The sequence below is a fragment of the Cyclopterus lumpus genome, chromosome 22, assembly GCF_009769545.1.
Source record: "Cyclopterus lumpus isolate fCycLum1 chromosome 22, fCycLum1.pri, whole genome shotgun sequence".
Classification (NCBI taxonomy): Eukaryota; Metazoa; Chordata; class Actinopteri; order Perciformes; family Cyclopteridae; genus Cyclopterus; species Cyclopterus lumpus.
Window position 1 is genome coordinate 14,257,149 of NC_046987.1, and position 19,003 is coordinate 14,276,151.

Here is a 19,003-nt window from a genome sequence, read left to right on the forward strand (position 1 = left end):
AACACTTTTGATTAATAACCGTGTTTACATTAACAGTCTATTGCTTGCAGGTATGGAAAATAAAATATCTAATTTCATGGTGAGTGCAATGTCAGTCAAAAACATAAAACTATAGATTATCTTTCAAGCAATGCAAGGTAGACGATACCGTTTTAGAGATTGCTCAATAAAGAGCTGATAGTTGTGCATGCACAAAGATGTCAGGATGTTTTGTATAATGAATAAAACCTTTATTATTCATGACAGACGTACATACAGATTTATGATACAGATACATACAAAATAAAAAACAACAGCAATTTGATTACCAATCCATTTTTACATTCAGTATCATACATAAGCTATTTACAACATTTCTTACTCAGATCTACTTCCTAATCCCTAATTTTCTTTAGAGTCCTTGAAGTTTGCTGCAAACACAAAAACATAACTGATTAGTATGATATTTGAAACTACAGTAATCTGTAGTGAATGACATGGAGAGAAAAGTGAAACCTGAAGAACACATCCCACCTGTCTTCAACAGTTCTGCTGGATGGGTAATACACCTTAAATGTGAAGCCACTTTTGGGGAACGAGCCCTGTAGAAATAAATGATTGACAGATACAACATTAGTGCATATTGAGACAAGACAATGATATAACTTTGATAGAAAATTATAAACAATGATTTTTATTTATTTTTTAATGAATAATTTTAGGCTTCTGTTTCTTACCGGGTTGACACAGAGGCAGTCTGTGTTTTTAATGCTGAACGGGTCGTATTTGTCTGCAAAGATGATGACATCAGGGACTGGGTAGACACGCAGGGAGTAGTCATACGCCCAGAATACAGGACTGACATACAGAGGGAGTGGAGTCAAGTGACCCTGGGATAAGATGGTCTTAACAAACTGGGAAGAAGAGGAGGACATTTATAATTGTGTTTTTGTCAGAAATGAGACCAAGAATTAGTAGTTTACAAACATCTTTGCAGCAAAAACTCATTGCTTAAGGAGTAGGGATGGGACGATGTAGGATTGTATTACGGATCTCAATGTATATTTACAATAAATTATAGATAGATAGATAGAATACAACACAATAAAATAGCAGGGCAGGACATATAACATTTAGGAATTTAAATAATAAAGAATTACGTGATGATTTAGAGGGATTATTATTGTCCTTACATTGTTTTTAGGAAAATATTGCATAGTATAAAATACAGGAATTATCGCGTCGGGAAGAACAGTCACACAAGGTACAACATTTTCTTTATCAATCCTTTTTTGACACAAATTACCTATAAATGCCTTATTTAAGATAGACAACTGATTAATAATACTGTACGTCTGTTTAATGAGAAGAATTTCCCTCAGTACGAAGGTTTGTTCAGAGAAGCTGAAACTCACATGGTTTGGAATGTCAAGATTGTTATTGGGCAACCGGACGCAGTTCCTGCACATCTTGTTGACCAGGTCTTCCCTGATAATGACAATCTCTTGGCTGCAGTACTGGATCCTGACAGGAAAAACAAAGCACATCACTTTTAGTTTCTGAGAACAGAAACACTGACAAAATGTCCCGTTTGTCAGAAGGCTAACAAACCAACCGTGTGTACACGAGAACCCTGATAACTCTATAAAACAAATAATGTGTGATACTTTTTTTTTTTAATGTCTCATGTGTTTTACCTGCATGGGTTAGTAGTGAACACGGAACATGGCACCCTCTGCCTGAACTCCTCTGTGATATAATCTGCCAAAGGAGGACTAAGGAAAACATATTAATTCAAATTTGTCCAAACTTTTAAACAAAACTCACATAATAAAAAGCAGTTTTCTCTGAATGTTTACCGTGGCAGTATGTTGCCTGGACCTGGGTCTTCAGGGCCAGGAACAAACACAAAGCGACAGCTGCAGGATAAGGGTGAACACATTTAGGTCAAACACATTGACATTGAATAGTTCAAGGTGCCTTATGGAGTTTACATGTTAACAAACAAAACTTATGTTGACATTCAGTGTTGCTGACCAAAACACTTTAGCTCCAACCAACATGTTCAATGCATTTGCTTCCACACTTGCAAAACGGAGTTCAAGTATTTTAAATCCGGCATTGCAACATTTTACATTATCGCTACCCGCAGATCAGTGGAAGTGTGAAACCATAGACAGCTGTGTATTATGTCACCTGCACGTGCACTAGATAAACAAAACAGGAACGCACTCGTAAAAAAACACCTCCACATCGCTTCCAGGGGGAACAGAATATGCAGGGAAAACTTAAGAATAGAACAGACTAGAAGTAACAATTATCAGATCCTACCTGCTGTGAATGCTAGGGTACGCACATATAGCATCAGCAAGAGCCTTCAGTGAGTCTAAAAGGAGACAAAATTATTAGATTCTGAAAGGCGGTGCATTTATTTCTTTAATACACACACAGATCTCAAAATCTACAGTAGGTTATGAGTGATGATGACCCCAAAGTGTCACCTTTGAGTGATTTGATCTGTGTTTTTCCATACGGGGCAGAAGAGAAGTTTCCACACAAAATGAAACTGGTAGGAGGCATCGAAGCATAGCCTGCAAGAAAAAACAAAGCAACAGTTAAATGGATTGGTGTCTCATATCGTGCATAATATGAACCTGTAAAGTATGCACATAGTGCAATACCAGACCTGAGAACATTGTGTTGAGCTTTTCCATCACTTCAACGTTGTCCAGCCAAACATCAGAAACAATGACGAACATGGCATCTTCATTCTCCTCCTCCAGCTGCTTCAGCTTGGCTGATGCTTTCACTGAAGTGGTGGACGGACCACCAAAGAAGTTCAGATTGCCGTAGTATGCCCTGGAGCAAGGAGCGTCAGTGAGTCCCCGTGTCCTTTATACACTACACAATATCTACAAGAGTTAAGTATTCTGGAAAGGTAACTTAATGCCGAACTGAAATATGCTGAAATACATCATATTTTTAAATGAATGTTCTTGTGTAATTGGAGACAGTTTCGATACTCTGCCATTGAGAAAATAATTGATGGTATTTGCCTTGACATTTTCTTTGCATATCAACAAGGTAAAAAAAAACCTTCACAGATATGAAACCAGATTCTCCCTCAATCTTTGCTCTAATTTCCACTATAAAAACCTAAAGACTTGCTCCAATACCTAATGTCAGGTTGTACATATTGCTACAATTAATGAATGTTTGTCTCCACACTTTCCTTCCAATCCACTAACCTCGTGCCGGATGACGACTCCGTTGGGGGAAACCCGAAGCCATTAACGTGGAAAACAGCGTCCTCGTACCAACCTGCAGGACAAAACCGTCACTGTGATATATGTATGCAATAACACTTTATTGTTATAATGAATGCACATTTTTTGTTTTCTTTACTGCAGTTGTAGTATTTGTAGTTATCTTACCCTCTGCCAGTACAAAGCAGGATTCTGTGTAGAGGCCATTATGAAACTGGTGAGAACCTAGTTAAGGAATACCTCCACTCTAAAAACAACAACATATTGTATGAAGTAAAGTAGTTTTGGATGACCAGTTCACACAAACATATGAAAGGATATTGCTTTGGACATTTCAAGCTGTACTGTTCCACTTGGGTCCTCCAGGTAAAATTTACCCTGAAACAAAAATGTAGAAATGTTTCAGAAACTAGATAAAACATTGAGTTAAAAAAACGGGAACGCTTCCGAGATCTTCCCGAACTCACCTCTTTCAGTTGTGTGACCATCCCGAGTACAATCACTTCTCCCAGTTTTGATGTGCTACCAAGCAGTGCTTCAATTGTCTTGAGCTAGAAAATACAAATAAACAAAAGACACACAAAGAAACATCCATCTGTTAGTCAAATGCAAAACAGTAAGATGATGTTTTCAATTTGTGTTTGAAGATTTGTTACCTGAAATTTGTTTTGACCCTCGTCAACAGCAGCTCCTATTGCAGGTGGGGTGAAGAGCTGGTGCCGATGGATACGCTACAAAAAACATGTCTGTGTAAGTACAAGCTACACAAACTGTAAATAGCAGCGAAGGGCGTGGATCAGCCCCACTGTCTGGACATTCAATAATAACCAGGAAGTCACTGACTTGTTGTAAGATGGTGTAGCGCTCCCTGAAGAGTTCAGCTTTGTCTTTGGCCAAACCACACAGACTGGGTGCCGAATGGCTCGTCATGGTAATGCTGATAGAAAAATACAAAGTGAAAACGGTCGTACATGCAAGTGTATTAACTGGGTCTAAAACCGACAACAATAAATCAATTCTAATTGACATAATTCTGGGTTGGTTATGACACAAAACGAGAAACGGTCCCTTCACTCACGGTACAAATTTCTTCCGCTCCGTGCTGTAAATGTATCTGGGCACATCAAAGGCTCCAATAATGTTAAAAACATTATCTCTGGAAGAGAGTTAGACAATTTTCAGCTTAAGATAATTCAACCTCGCAAAATGTGATGCCGTGTCTGATTGTTGCACTTACATGGTTTCATCACAAGACTGAGTACAATCCTGAACTGCAATCTCCACCACAGACAGCTCTATCATACTAGAGGACACTGTTGGAAAACACACACTGTGGTCACAACCTGCAAGCATGCTAAACAGCACTAAACAGTGATCCGTAGAGACAGACAGTACTGCTCTTACATGGTTGCTTTTCCACTGCATCCAATACTTTTTCAATAATATCATCCAGTTCAGAGGCATTGACAGACTCCAGGACCTCCACAAGGTGTCTGCTGGCCTCACTGGAGGACAAAACAAGAACACGTGCATGTTGTTAGAATTGAGTGCGTGTGTGTGTGTGTGTGTGTGTGTGTGTGTGCGTTTACTTCAATGTTAAAAAAGCCATGGCAACATTTAACACGTAATCTTACTTTTTTCCAGTTTAGAAAATAACAGGCTAAATATTTTTTTTTGCGTTCATTGTTTATTTGTTAAGATATTACATTATTGAAATTGAAATATAAGTGTCACCTTAAGTATGAGCATTGACAGGAGTTAAGGATTCAGTGTATGGGGAGTGAAAGCAATTTCAGTTAATCCCTAAAAACAGGCGATGTTATCGTGCTGGACTTGGTTATAGTTAGTTAAAGAAGAATTACTGCAGGCATAGAATTAAAAACATCATAATCGACACAAAACCACAGTGTGCTTTATGTTGCAAACTTACTATTGCTTATTACATGCCGCTATCATTAACTTAAGCAGAAAGTGTGGACCGCGTCGAGACTCTCGCTTTGGAGGTGTGTTATCTGTCAGTAACGTTACAAGAGCAACACACATCACAACAACGGTCAGCTATTATTAAAATACATACGGTCGAAGTATAAGTCCCCGCATCTTGAAGCCAGCGGACACTTTAGTCTTTACTTGGCGAGCGACATCCATGGTTGTTGTTTTCCGACTCAAGATTTGGCGCTAAATGTCAACTTCCGCATGTATTTCATCACTTCCGGTTAAGAATCACCCGCTACTCTCTCCTCTCTGCCAGTGATGTATCCGAAAGAAGTAAAGCAACCAGACCGTTTAAAAAAAAATCTATAAAATGTTTAGCTTTAATGACTTCAATGCACACGTTTCAACTCTCCTTCTACATGTTTGTTTGTTTTTTCATTTCGGAGCTTTCAATATCATGTTTATTTGTGTATTGTCCATCTAATTCACAACAAATGTGTTACTCGTTTCACTATTAAAATGAATATGTGACAGATTTTTGAGATTATGTTGCATTATTTAACACCATCACAATTATTATTATCAATATTATAATACATATCATTATCATTACTTGGCGTATTGTATAAGAATAGCAATGCATTGTTTTTTTATAAATGACTTTTATTTTGGTAAGAACATTAGACCGGAATTGGTATTTTTTCTAGTCAATTGACACAGAAGAGGCTGGGACGATCTTGAATTATGGGGTATGACACATATGATGTAACTGAAGCTGCAATGTTGGAGGATTGCAGCCGGTGCTAGAAATAAAGAGGTGGTGTTAACCCAGGTGCTGTCATCGTTTCTGTTTGGGCTATGGCAGGTGCAGATCATATTTTACTGCAGGTGTTTTTTAATAATTTCTTCCAAAAGACAGATCGATCTATCCATTCATCCATCATCTGAGGCAAATTTGTAATTTGTGATATTGGGCTATACAAAATAAACTGAATTTAATTTAATTGAATAAAACAGACCATTCAAGTGATGCTGACATCTGAGAAAATAATGTGATTATTATGGATAACACTGATGCTGTATAAAGTCAGTGACACTTACACACACTGCATTGCTTTGGTAGATAAGACAGATTTAATAGTGTGGGCCGAATTAACAGGAATTGTATAAAGAACTGTCCTCATCTGTTTGTTTTATAATTTGTACAGAACAGCCAGGATAATACTGTAACGGACTGAGTGACATATGTAATGTGTACCTGTTATGTTATAAGTGTTATTGTGTTGACAGGAAGAAGTTGTTCCAGATCAAAGTAATGGCTATTGCATTTACTGAGTTCAGGAGGTCAGTGAAGGTCTCATGACCTGTAAAACTTAACCAGTCAATCCTATAGCTACATACAGGTGAGCCTAGCTGGGACTGGAAGAGAGAGTGAGGTGGGATGTTGTTGCAGTCCTGCTCGCCTATTGAGAGTTAATCTATGAGTCTATTACTGAGCAGAATTGACTTGTAGTTATCAGTGTTTAACTTCTAACTGATCTATTGTTCCAACCTGATAGATGGCAAATACACGTCTTATGCTTATGCATGCATCAACACAATATATGTCACATGCATATTCATGTCCTGTATATCGAAATAGTTGTGGTTCAACATAAAGTCACAGTGGGCGTTTATGTTTAAATGTGGCTGAATATTGTCATCAAATGAAAAGCCATGCCATGGTTATTCCATGATATACCTCATCGTGGTATGACCAATGAGCCAGTTCAACAGTATTGTCTGTGTGAGGAGAAGCTCCCACCACCCTTTCAAGTTGGGCACTATAACTCTTTTTACAATATCAAACAAGAACCGGATGAATGCAAAAGCCATGGGTGCTGCTGACTGTGCATTTAATTAACCTTGTTATTTCTCTGGAATTTAATTAATTAATTTCGTCATTTTAACATTCTCTTTTGAAAATCACAGTGTCCAATGCATGTGCAGCTAATGATATGGGTTTTATTGGTCGTGGATTTACGGGATTTAAACACCATAGTAATCACAACGAAACGACCCGCTGGGACTGAACCTCAGTGTCACTCGACGTCAGAATGCAAACACTGTGCACATTGCGTAACCCTAGTTTGAACTCAGGGGGGCCCCGACAGAAAGCTTTTATTTTGAAAAGCAGAAAAGGACCGGAAGCTATGCATTACTCTGTAACTGTTTTGACGCAGCTTGTGGGAGTGGATCGAGACGATTAGTTTTTGTGTGTGTTTTTCACAAGATGAGGAAGAAACGTCACGATAACTAAACGCGATCTGCAGCACGTGAGTGTGTTTGTAAGCGATTGTGCCGAGTGAATGTGTAAAATAGGCACATTTTATGAATGCGTGTGTTTGTTGTTTTACCTTCCATTATGTCAGGTTAGCCCTCCAATGTTGTACAAATACCACATCGTTGACTAACGTGTATCTGAAACCGAGGACAACAACACGAGCAGCCTGGTGTGTGTGTGTGTGTGTCTCTGCTCGGCGTTGCTTCCCTGACTATTACAACTGCAGCTGACAACCTGACATCAATAACATATTTAGACAGATCGTCTTCTCTTTCTATTAATAGCAGCCAGTCATGGACTCCGCATTTGAGGGGCACTGCTCGGAGCTGGTGGCCCGGGAGAGGAGCGGACACACGGCTGTGGTTGAGGAGGACCTGCTCTATGTGTGGGGGGGCTACTTGGTGAGCACAACTAATTAACTAAAAAAAACCTTACCAAAAAACAGCTGTACGTGTTTCAGCTTGTTGTGCGTCAGAGACAATGCAATGTTACTCAAGCAGTGTAGGGTTACCGTCTATACTTTGACTAATGTACTTTTCAGGTTCAGGTTCATTGCACCACATGTCTCTGTGTTACACTGCGAGTCACTATAGCATAAGCAATGACAATCAAGAGTAGGACGCTTTTATTACAGAAGTCTAGCCATTCATATTCTCCCACCTCACTGTTTACTTCCCAGCTGCATTAACAGGGCGGTGGAAGAGCTCCACTTGCACACCATTGTTTATTGCCCTCAGGCAGACTGACAATAAACTAAAGTAAACAAACAACAAAAATACAGAAAATAAACTAGCCCGTTCAAAAGGCAAAACTCATAACTGTTTGCCCATTATTGGCAGACTAGACAGAAAAGAAACAAAATAAAAGAGCAGATAATAGACCATGATGCTCTGCAGAGAAATACATAATAACAATCTTAAAAACACTTTATTACCAAATACTTAAAGACGTACAGATCTATTTGCCTACCGAATGCCAACAGGGCAGCAGGTCTGAAATACATGAAAACAATAAATGTCCAATAGTCAAACCCGACAGCATAAAACACCACACACAGAAATCCGTCGCAGGCCTCCCAGTTGCGACACCTGCCTCCTCTGTTTTACTTTTCAGAGCGAAACATAGCACATGATCAGCTTGTGACATATAGATCCAGATAAAACTACAGCTAACTCTTTTCATGTTGGTGCACAATTAATAATACATTAATAATAATCCAATAATGTAATATACTGTATGTAATAATATAACACTGTGAAATTACTATGATTGCATGCATAACACTGAAAAAAAAAAAAAACTTTAATCACATTCTGCAGAAAATACCAATGTCCGTTTGCTTTGAAATGATCTGACAACTTCCTCCACAGTACCCACACATAGACACATTACGAGGAATATATATTGAGCAAAATAATAACTTGCTTTCGCATTACACATAATTATTTTCACTCCATATTGATGATTTCAATAGACTCAGGACATATTGCCACTGAACCTGTATGATTACATGAATACATGTTGTATTCTCTACAGTCAATTGCTGATGAGGAAGTTTTCCTTCCCAACGATGAAATCTGGGTGTACGACTTAGAACGAGGTGCATGGTAAGAATACAAAATAAATTTCAAGTGTGGGCGGTTTGGTGGTTAAAACAATAATTCACTATAAATAATAAATTCACTCATTCTGTCTTCATTTCTCTCCCTCTTTTGGGTGATTTTTATATTGTATTAATACTGCACAGGCATGTCCCAATTATCTTGTGTTTGGAATGATAAGCACTTGCCTGTAATGATTTGCTGAATGGCGTTGTTGTACAAATGTGTCATATTTACTTTATTCGCATTCTTTTATACTTTCTTTGAAGGGAAGTGTTTCACATGTCAGGGGAAGTCCCTCCCTCTATGTCTGGGACCTGCGGCTGCTCTCTGAATGGACACTTGTACATATTCGGAGGTTGTGATGACAATGGACAGACCAATGAGGTGAGGCTGATGGCTGATACTCCACACAGTTCATGACACCTTAAACAAATATGGATTGCTTCACGTATACTACATGTTTTATTAAATGTGGTATTGTGTGGTTAAATAACCAATTCAATATGATAATTTATTACCTTTCAATGGAATCATATCGTGATGAAATCAGATATTCAGATTATGTAATACGTAATTATCTATTCATTGAATTAACATAAAACATGCTTTATTGTGATATATATATATCATCATGAAGATATGAAATTACCTTTATTGTGATGGAAGATTGTGGCCACATTGCCCCGCCCTACAGCCTGTCATGTGTAAAAATCTCCCGACACAATGAATCCCCCAAATGTCACATCTTCGACTGAGCCAAGTTTACATGACGAAGTGATCACTGTTTGCCGTCACACAGATTTATTGTGTCGACCTGACAGATGGTCAATACATGTGGAAGAAGATCAAACATGAGATAGGTTCTGCTCCTTCACCTCGAGACAAACTGTCCTGCTGGGTTTACAGTGAAAGGTGAGCCTTGAAACCATAACAATATGAATATCAAAGTTGGACCTGTTACTTTATGAACTACCGCTTCATTATTACTGGTCAAAACACACATTTGCCGCTATGAATTGGATTTTCGTATCCTTTCTCCTTGTATTTTTAAGTTGAAGACTTAAGTTTTTTATGCCTTGCAGGTCAAAACGTTGCACTAATAAAAACATTGGAGCTTGAAAATGTCAGTGTGCAGACAGCCTCTCCTAATTATATAGTGAAATATAAATAAGAGCTACTTCTTTGGGATTTTAATCACTCCGTTACCAACTGAACCCATAATCTGTGCTTGCATGATAGTAATTGTGATAATCTTTGATTAATGTTCTCCAGGATCATCTACTTTGGAGGATATGGTCGCAAACTTCTGACTAATGTTGATAGCAGGAACAGAAGCTTCATTGTTGATGAAGCATCATGGGTAATATATTTATTCACTATACATCTGGTGTCCACATGTGCTATCCCAACAGAACAGTGTAGGCAGTGGAGATAATTTAATAATAATAATAATAAGATTTAATATCAGTGACACAGGTTATTTAGAGCTCTGATTTCTTTTGTTCTAAAATATGTCAGACCAGAACGTGATACATTTCAGAATCTTGTGACACAACTGACCAATAATACTTATAAACACCCTCACATAAATAAGAATAATCGTATGCTAAACATTTTTTTTCAGATGGAAGATGTCTTCTGGGGATGGAACAATGAGGTTCACATATTTGACACCAAGAAAGCCAGTTGGATTGAACCACAGACCCATGTGAGCGGGGGGTCGGAGTGGGATTTGTGCTTTTATGCACTTGAATAGTGATGTGACACTTAAGGAAGGATAAGGAAAGTGTAGCAGTATTCTCAGATGATGTTGCAGTGACAGTTTTTGTGTGCAGGGCCGTGCTCCAGCCCCCAGGGCCGCCCACGCCAGTGCAGCAATCAGCTGTAGAGGATACGTTTGTGGAGGCAGAGTCATGGTGGGAACTCTACATGCTTTTCAGTTGTTCTCATATATTCACATCAACAAGAAGTCATCAGTCGCAGCAAGAGCAGAAACGCAAAAAAAAGTCTGCTTTCAGAACTTCCTCTCCTCCCCTTTTAAATGCAGGAAACCAGGACGAATGACATTCACTGCCTAGACTTTAAAACATGGACGTGGTCAGAAATGTACGTATATCATGTGATCAACGATGTTGGGCTACAAGTGCCCAGAAGACTTGTATCTCAACATTGTCATGGATATTTTAAGGCAGTCTGTTGATAGGTTTGTGTTTTGACATCATTGTGCAAAATCTGTTTTCCAGAATCCCAGCGTCCACCTCTCCAGTGGGCAGATCGTGGCATACGCTCACAGCTGTGTCAGACGCATTGTTCCTGTTTGGAGGTCTCAGTATAGACTGCAAACCAATGAGTAAGTTTTCACTTTTATTCTCATTTGGTCAATTTAGGGTCTTTCATTGTTTAGTGTTTTGTCAATAACACGTCTTTCTCAATCAGGTGATGGTTGGTTGCTTGATGTTGAAACAAAGACATGGAGAGAAGTTGAGCATCCTTTTAAAAATAAGCCCAGGTAGCAATTTATGAATGTTTATAAGATGTGTAACCAAAAAGTTGTGCTGTGCTAGAGGCTGACTGTAAATTGTGAGCAGATTTTAAATAGCATGATTTCTCCTGTCCAAGGTTGTGGCACACAGCGAGTCCAGGCAAAGACTCTGATGTCATCGTGTTCGGTGGAAGCTGTGACTCCATCCTCCTCGTTGACACCGTGAGTAACACAGAGACATTGGAGACGCTGAACAACAGATGTGAAGTTCGAATTTTACAGACCCGCAATCATCACATGACAAAACAAATCTCTAAAAGCATCGCAAATTCACTCAGTTGCAACTCTGAAACCATGTGGAGAGACATGTAAAGTAACTCTCAACAGCTCCATAATGAAGATGTGGTGCTGTTTGGTGTCCCTGTACTGAATAAAACATCAGAAAAAACCTGCATGATATTCAAAATGGACTCTAACAAATCTTGCATATTTCCTTTTAGGGTCACTGCAATGATGCACTTGTTTTCCAGACGCAGCCATATCCTCTTTTCAGGTAAGAGATCATTTTACAAAACAACCCCAGAAAGAAAATTCTAATAATTGTAAAGCAGAAATAGACATTGAGACAAACAGTGGGAATTGATATCAATTAATGATGGATGCATTATATTTAGGTGTGTTAGCTCCATAATCTACATGCTGGCTTACTGATTATAGCTATCATTAATGATATTAGATTATTCTCCTGTTGTGGTAATTAAAAAGCTTGTTTTTTTTGTAAGTCATGTTTTAAATTACATTTATTGTATCAAGATTTTTTTTTTAAACTTTAGATGTGTCATTTAATTTACAAGGGTTATATTTACTTTGCTTGCGTAATCTTTTTCCCAAAATAGAAATGAGAAAATTAAAGGCTTTTTCTTCTGACAGGATTTGCGAGGATTACATTGCAATGAATTTGAGGAACTATGAGACACTCAGACATCAGCTTCCTCTCCTTCCTCCCAAACTGCTGAAGGCAGTACACACGAGGATGTCTTTCTACAGGCCTTCAAAGAAACAAAGATAATAGTTCAAGGAATGTTATCATCGCCAAAAACAATGCAATATCATACAATTTCTTATTTTGGTACTGTACACACCTCCTTCATTGTGAACATTCCAGTCATATTACAGGGCAGCGTTTTCATTCTTTTAATATATTGTGCAAACATATTTAAGGTGTTATATTTTATTGTTTTAGAGATACAGATTTCATTTAGGACAGTCTGCCTGCTGAACACACTTACAACCTGTGATGATTAAATGGCACATTTAACTGTTGTTGCCTGTTGTGGATTATTAGACTAGAGAGGTATTTAAAGTATCAGTAAACTCAGGCCACAAACACACACCAATTCACACATAATAAAAAAATAAAGCAATAATACGTTTTTATTTCCAATATAAAACAAAATTACAAAAAATCTTCTACATTTTTGATTGGGATTTACCCTTTGTTAAACAATGACAAATGCAGATTATAACATCAATAGTCAAGCGTGTGTTCATGCACACACCCTCCGGGTTCCACCACTAGGTGGCAGCAGCCTTTACGTTTGAATGTGGCTGAAACGCAGCTGAGTCAAACTGAGCCTGACTGTGTCACACATTCCTTCTTCATAAGAGTGGAAAAGTGCAGGAACTGTGGTCAGGAAGGTAACCTTAAATAAATAATCCCAACTCATACCTTTGCAGGGTGTCCAATTATGAAAAACTATACCCTATACATTCCACTGAATGCACAAAACTGCTGTGGAAAATTGTATTTTTGCCTAAAGTTTGGCCACAAGAATGTACGTGCTATTTCAGTTTTAGAAACCATGGAGATATCTGTGCTTTCTCCTTAACTTATTAACAGACAAGTTAAAGTTAAGTAACTAATAGGTAACACATAAGGTGTGTTCTCTGTGGGAGGCCAGCAGTGGGGGGTGACAGTGACACCGTGCCACTGCAGACAACAAACCGAGGAGGCTGATGTCAGACCTGGTCTGTGAGGAGAACCTCCTGGCACCTGTTCAAGTTGGTGTTTTAACTCTGCTTCATGTTGGTAAATAAGACTTGGGTAAATGCAGAGGCATTAAGTACAATACAAACAACATCGCATTGTAAATCCTGCTTGAATACAATAAACGTAGCCTTCCTTAGTAGCAGGACGTTGTCAAAAGAAACCCTGCTTCCCTTTTTCTATTTCTTTTTTATGATTTCTTTTGCAAACTGCTGTATTTCACAAAGGCAGCTGAAAAGGAACAACCGCTTTGCTGCAGCACTCTCAGCTGGGGGTCAACTAAACTCTTTCTCAATAGTGTCCATCAGCTCTTCTTCCGATCCATCATACAGGATGAGTGGCATGGCACTGCCACAAGCCCTGAGGAGAGTGGAGAGACACGTCAACAACATTGATGTTATTTTTCCATCAGATTCATTTGATCAACCCACAACAACATCATACAATCAACTGATGCACTTCCAATGTATATGGTTCACCAAAAGGCCATCAGGGGCCAATGTGAAATATATTCAGTATGCTTGAGGCATGTTATGGAAATATGTTGTTTTTATGTGAGCTGCCGGTTTTCACACACACCTTAAAGCAGGAACAGACAGACACGTGTTTGTTTCCGTCCTGCTTACGTCTGACCAATCTGATCTGCCCTGGGAATAATGGGTTGGTATTTCGATCTCTTTAAGGTGAATTTGATCTGGCCCTGCTCGGTTTTTACTACTGCACTCGGAAATCCATTATTTATCACAGCTGTCTACTTACGATTGTTTTTCTGATGTGGGAACAGCTTCCAAGAAAGCCCCTCTTGTCAAACAGCCCCGAGAGGAGGACTGACATAAACCAGAGAGGACAGAAAGGGTATCATGAATTCTCCTCTTAAGACTCATTGTTATTCAAATATAATGACGCTGTTAATGAATGATCTATAATAAACTGGTAAAAACAACCAGATAAATCCTGTGCTGTCCAACAATAATGATCAAATAGTAGAATGTAAAAGTCCTTACACTGCGCTGACTGGGGCAGACAGGCGTGAACGAGTCCCCGCTCCTCTTGTTTACATCGCCTGATCCACCACGTGGCTCCTCGACTGGGGACCGAGGAGCTGAGCCGAGATCCTCGTCGTCCTCCTGGCTGAAATGACGACACAGTCCGTATGTTTTGGATCGGAGGGCCGTCTTCTTCGGACGACGTGTCGCAGCTTTCCCTCGCTCCTTGCAATCTGTGAGAAAGGTATCCATCTCTCCTTCGATGTCATCGTCCTCCCGAGAACAGTCAGAGTCGTGTCCCTCGCTGTGGCAGTCCGGTTGCGCACGGTTGCGCGCGTTGCGCAACATCGCGTGTATTTGGAGAGGCTTGAATGGACGGCTGTCCTGTTCGGAGGGAGTGACACCGGCAGTCGTTTTGGTCACCTTCACCTCGCTGACGCACGCGGGTGCAACTTTCTTCCCCCGGCTTGTCCCACTGCCCATGGCCGTCCGTCTGGCTGCTTTCAAAAATCTAAACGCACAAGTCACATTTGCAAATTCCCCGTGCACACCGGTGAGCTTCCAGAGTTGAACATTAACCAACCAAAGATCCTGGCAGTGTTGAAGGTCAGTTTTCCAGTAGGTTTACGGCTGTAAGACAGTTCTTTGGCCAACGATCAGCTATAAAGGCCACTTTTCTTAAAGATCTGCAGACGCACCGCGGGACCATTCTCCAAGCCCACAGAGCCGCTGCCTGTAAAGCTGGTAACTCCACATCAGGATGAGGAGCAGTGGACCAGTTACATAACACCAGCTTGGCTCGGGACCCCAGGGAGAAAACTCCGCCTTCTTATAGAGGGAAACACACACCCTTTATGTTTCCATTATTTGTTCTGGACAAAAGTAACTTCCGCTTTTACTTCACAACCTCTGGAACTGCTTGCATTTTCTTCTTAATCTAAGAATTTAACAATAATAAAACTTTGTTTAATATATAAATATTTAGCCATTCCAAGGATTGAGGAAAAAGTCACATAAAGGATTCGGACAGTATATGACCATGAAAAGGCAAACAGAAGTTTGATTTATATCTCATCAGTAACAAAGATCAGCCTTTGGCCCGTCTGCCTTCAGCTAATAGATTTTATTGCGAAAAGTGAGGTCAGTAGTGAGTGAGTTCCTGTCCGCCTGCTGTGTCCAGGAGGCCCCCAGCTCAACAGCCCCTCTGGTGACTGATTAATACTGGAGGACTGAGCCTCAAGTGAAGAGGGCATTCCTTTCCGACAGCTTGGGCTTCTCAGAGATTCCTCAATAAGCTTTTGTTTGATCCACTTGTGCATACAAAAGACACAGCAGGAGCATCTCCCTGCCAGAGCTGTCCAACAAGAACCCAGAGTTCAACAGAGTAAAGAAGCTGTTTGCTATCTTTCATTAAGTGTCTCTTTCTCTCTCTTTCCTTGCTTGTGTGCGCAGTGTACACATGTGTTTGTGTGCCAGACAGCTGTGCAACCTGTTCTCTCTGGAGGATGACCAAATCAAAGACACCTGCTTTTAAACAATTGGTAATTCAAAACTGTGAATGTGTGGTGTTCCAGATGTCTCATCGAGGGAATTTCTACTTTACTTTTTGATTTTGTTTTGAGAACATGTGTAAGCTGTCGGGGGAAAGATTTACACTGTTGCTCCGTCACTTAAATGCTACTGAAACAGAATGATTACACTGAAAACATGTAGCTCATTTGAAGACTACTCTGTCACTCATTGTCTTAATGAAAGGCCCATTGTGGTATTCTGATTGTAACCATTTCAATATGAATTCCTATCTGAAACCATTCATCCACCATGTCCATTTTACATATTCTCAGAGATTGCCTTATTGGGGAAAGCGCTTCAGAGCGAAAATGGAAAATCCTCCTGATTGTGCAATGCTTGCATTAATGTAAACTATAGTTCTTGCCTCTTCAAAAGTCGACTCTAGTGAAAGTGGAAGTCCTAATTTTAGTTTGTACAAAACACTCCCACCCCTGCATCTCTTGAAGTCTTGTTTGTGTTTTAAAACCTTTATTTCTGTTATACTCTGCCTGTTCCAGTGTATCATTAAAAAGATTAGGCGGCCACATCTGGAATAGAACTCAACAGCTTCCAGACGAGGGGGAGGATCCGCCCCAAGAAGGAAGCCACAGCCCAGCTCGCTGCATAACTGTGGCTTCTCTGACTTCTCCGACATTCAAGAATATTCCTCCTCCCATGGACCATGACTCAAAGTACTGCGAGTTCAGCCTTTGTGAAACTCTTGTTCTGGAAATTGCATGGCTTTGTGTCTCAAATCCTCCTAAACTACGTGAATTGAAATTATTTTGTGACACCAATTAGACAACGTGTGAGCTGCTTTTGCAACTGTAATGTGTACAAAAGCTCTTTGCTCTCTTCCAATGGCAAGAAAGAAAGTGTCAGAAAGTTCAATTATTATGATAATGCTAGTTTTGATGGTCAACAGATTAAACTTTAAAGTTCTTGTTCTTGTCTTGTTTTAGTCAAAGACAAATCTCTGCCATATGTCTGGTGAAACCAAATCTCTGGAGAGCATTTAACAAGCCAGCTGCCTGCTGATATTCCAGTAAAACTGTCTGGGCCTCTTACCCCGCCAGGTACACAGACATGAACATGACGGGGTCAAGCACAGCTAAATACCAACATAAACACTCACCACATCCTGGAGCAATACCTTTCAGAGGGTCTCCTGTTTACATCACAAGGCTCCACTCAGACCAAGACTGATGAGCAAAGCTGCGACAGGGAGCCATTGTAAGGTTGTCAGAGCAACAGTCAATGCAGTTCAACTGCAGTACCGGGGGCAGTCCTGTTCAACTTTGAGCTATCTTTTTTTAATTGTCTGGATCACAAATGTAAATTAAGGCTTTTGCAGTTGTGTTGATGTTGAAAGTACGTCACAGAGATGCATTTATGACCTCTGCGGGGAGGTTTGCGGGAATCCTCTTCATTGCTCCTCGCAAACCTTTTACTCCCAGTCAAGACAATCACAATGACACACCCAGTGTCGTTGTCATTGACAGCGTGCTGTAGGAGAGAGCCATCAAGCTTTGTTCTGATCTCATGATTTAGTTCCCATTGCCCAAGCAGCACATTGTCAACAGAGTGTTTTGCTTATGACCAGCAGATGGAGCCAGCATTCAAGAAACGCAAATCACATGCACCTTCCTTCCTTTGCTGATTCCCACCAGTAAAGAAACTGAAGGGTCTGGGAACTGTGGTAGCTTGCACTGGCACTGCCTCGGCAAGGACAACTGGAGTTAGGGAGTCGGTTTGCAGTTTAAAAAGAAAAGAAAAAAGGAACCAAAACTGTCAACACATTTTTAGCTCAAAATTGTTGTCAGTATTTTGAATTGTAATGAAAGAGAAACATTATACTGTAGGTACATTTCTTTTTACCATGACTAAGGACTAATTCACGACAGCAACAATCCAAAAAGAAGCACACTGTAAACACTGCCACTGAGAACTGGCAAACAAGGCAAAGAGAAAGATGTGAAACCAGAGACAAATAAAGCACTATACACGTTAAAGTGACTCTATGGTTTTCTGGTCTGTATGAAACCAATAGTATGCAAATTGCATTCTAGTTCAGGTGAAATATTACAGGATGCAAAGACTGGACTCTATTCCGTCATTAATATCCCAGAATGCAATGCATTAGTGATGGTGATGTTTATCACAGAAAATAGCGGACAGCTCTGTAACTTCAATAATGCTTCAATGTAAGTGTAAGTATCAGATTCCACTTTGCTCGGCATAATAGTTTAAATTAGTTCAATCACATGGGGTCGGCAGAGGTTACCATGGTTTTGCATCTCCAACAGGCAAGAAGGCGCTCAGGAAGTGACGTGGCAATTATGATTCAGTGCATCCAAAAATACCCATACTACTGTTTAGTCACACGAAAGTAAGCAGAAAGATGGTTCACATGTTGAATATGTAGAGCATAGTATTTCATTTTGAATGCAGCGTATGCCGCTTTTGCTTAATGGCAGCCACTGTGGCCCAAAATAACAATAACAGGAAAAACACAAATAGAGAAGAGTCATTAAGTCAGTGAAAAGAGTAAGCAATGTCGATTATACAGCACTATCTAGAGTTTACTAACCTTAGAAAACACGTGTCACAATTCACTGCTCACACCAGAGAGGCTATACCAGCCAAACCCTGATTGTATTAATTAAGCAAGGGTTTGTTTTTATTAATCATTAATTCAACGTTACACTTGGGATCCTCCTCTGTTGCTCTCCTGAAGGTTTCTTCCCTTTTTTCCCTGTCAAAGGTTATTTTTGGGGAGTTTTTCCTGATCCGATGTGAGATCCTGGGACAGGGATGTCGTATGTGTACA

The 19,003-nt window shown here is 39.8% G+C and overlaps 3 protein-coding genes across 6 annotated transcripts; 1 reads left to right on the plus strand and 2 right to left on the minus strand.

Annotated features, from left to right (window-relative positions):
- Window positions 1-206: 206 nt before the first annotated feature.
- pole2 (polymerase (DNA directed), epsilon 2) lies at window positions 207-5,435 on the minus strand. The gene is made up of 19 exons (XM_034563559.1): window positions 5,323-5,435; window positions 4,650-4,750; window positions 4,483-4,558; window positions 4,324-4,401; window positions 4,089-4,182; window positions 3,902-3,976; window positions 3,713-3,796; window positions 3,567-3,623; window positions 3,414-3,462; window positions 3,228-3,300; window positions 2,666-2,838; window positions 2,481-2,570; window positions 2,311-2,365; window positions 1,839-1,898; window positions 1,677-1,754; window positions 1,395-1,503; window positions 717-893; window positions 514-581; window positions 207-410 (listed from the first exon to the last, which is right to left on the minus strand). The coding sequence occupies exons 1-19, from the start codon at window positions 5,391-5,393 to the stop codon at window positions 392-394; spliced, it is 1,587 nt and encodes a 528-aa protein (XP_034419450.1). The 5' UTR covers window positions 5,394-5,435; the 3' UTR covers window positions 207-391.
- A 1,937-nt stretch (window positions 5,436-7,372) lies between these two features.
- On the plus strand, window positions 7,373-12,912 carry LOC117751629 (kelch domain-containing protein 1). 3 transcript variants are annotated; one of them, XM_034563560.1, is made up of 14 exons: window positions 7,373-7,495; window positions 7,788-7,904; window positions 9,040-9,110; window positions 9,374-9,491; window positions 9,907-10,019; window positions 10,380-10,467; window positions 10,732-10,815; window positions 10,943-11,023; window positions 11,155-11,213; window positions 11,351-11,457; window positions 11,544-11,616; window positions 11,727-11,811; window positions 12,090-12,142; window positions 12,520-12,912. In XM_034563560.1, the coding sequence occupies exons 2-14, from the start codon at window positions 7,797-7,799 to the stop codon at window positions 12,656-12,658; spliced, it is 1,179 nt and encodes a 392-aa protein (XP_034419451.1). In that variant the 5' UTR covers window positions 7,373-7,495; window positions 7,788-7,796; the 3' UTR covers window positions 12,659-12,912. The 3 variants fall into 3 exon arrangements, with proteins under 3 accessions (XP_034419451.1, XP_034419452.1, XP_034419453.1); XM_034563561.1 differs by having other exon boundaries at window positions 7,383-7,495; window positions 7,791-7,904; XM_034563562.1 differs by lacking the exon at window positions 11,544-11,616 and having other exon boundaries at window positions 7,384-7,495.
- Window positions 12,913-13,005: 93 nt separating this feature from the next.
- On the minus strand, window positions 13,006-15,422 carry LOC117751631. 2 transcript variants are annotated; one of them, XM_034563564.1, is made up of 4 exons: window positions 15,206-15,422; window positions 14,641-15,133; window positions 14,396-14,463; window positions 13,006-13,996 (listed from the first exon to the last, which is right to left on the minus strand). In XM_034563564.1, exons 2-4 carry the CDS (start codon window positions 15,103-15,105, stop codon window positions 13,912-13,914), a joined length of 618 nt encoding a protein of 205 aa, XP_034419455.1. In that variant the 5' UTR covers window positions 15,106-15,133; window positions 15,206-15,422; the 3' UTR covers window positions 13,006-13,911. The 2 variants fall into 2 exon arrangements, with proteins under 2 accessions (XP_034419455.1, XP_034419454.1); XM_034563563.1 differs by having other exon boundaries at window positions 14,641-15,422.
- Window positions 15,423-19,003: the final 3,581 nt, after the last annotated feature.

Bases quoted from the DNA above. Each gene is read 5' to 3' on its own strand.
- pole2 (XM_034563559.1), bottom strand. From the start codon at position 5,393: ATGGATGTCGCTCGCCAAGTAAAGACTAAAGTGTCCGCTGGCTTCAAG. The intron at 3,301-3,413 runs GTAAGATAACTA...TTTGTCCTGCAG, and splicing joins CTGCTTTGTACTGGCAGAGG to GTTGGTACGAGGACGCTGTT. The intron at 1,899-2,310 runs GTAGGATCTGAT...CTTATCCTGCAG, and splicing joins TACCCTAGCATTCACAGCAG to CTGTCGCTTTGTGTTTGTTC.
- LOC117751629 (XM_034563560.1), top strand. From the start codon at position 7,797: ATGGACTCCGCATTTGAGGGGCACTGCTCGGAGCTGGTGGCCCGGGAG. The intron at 10,468-10,731 runs GTAATATATTTA...ATTTTTTTTCAG, and splicing joins TTGTTGATGAAGCATCATGG to ATGGAAGATGTCTTCTGGGG. The intron at 11,812-12,089 runs GTGAGTAACACA...ATTTCCTTTTAG, and splicing joins CCATCCTCCTCGTTGACACC to GGTCACTGCAATGATGCACT.
- LOC117751631 (XM_034563564.1), bottom strand. From the start codon at position 15,105: ATGGGCAGTGGGACAAGCCGGGGGAAGAAAGTTGCACCCGCGTGCGTC. The intron at 14,464-14,640 runs GTAAGGACTTTT...GGTTTATGTCAG, and splicing joins TCTGCCCCAGTCAGCGCAGT to TCCTCCTCTCGGGGCTGTTT. The intron at 13,997-14,395 runs GTAAGTAGACAG...CACTCTCCTCAG, and splicing joins CCCACATCAGAAAAACAATC to GGCTTGTGGCAGTGCCATGC.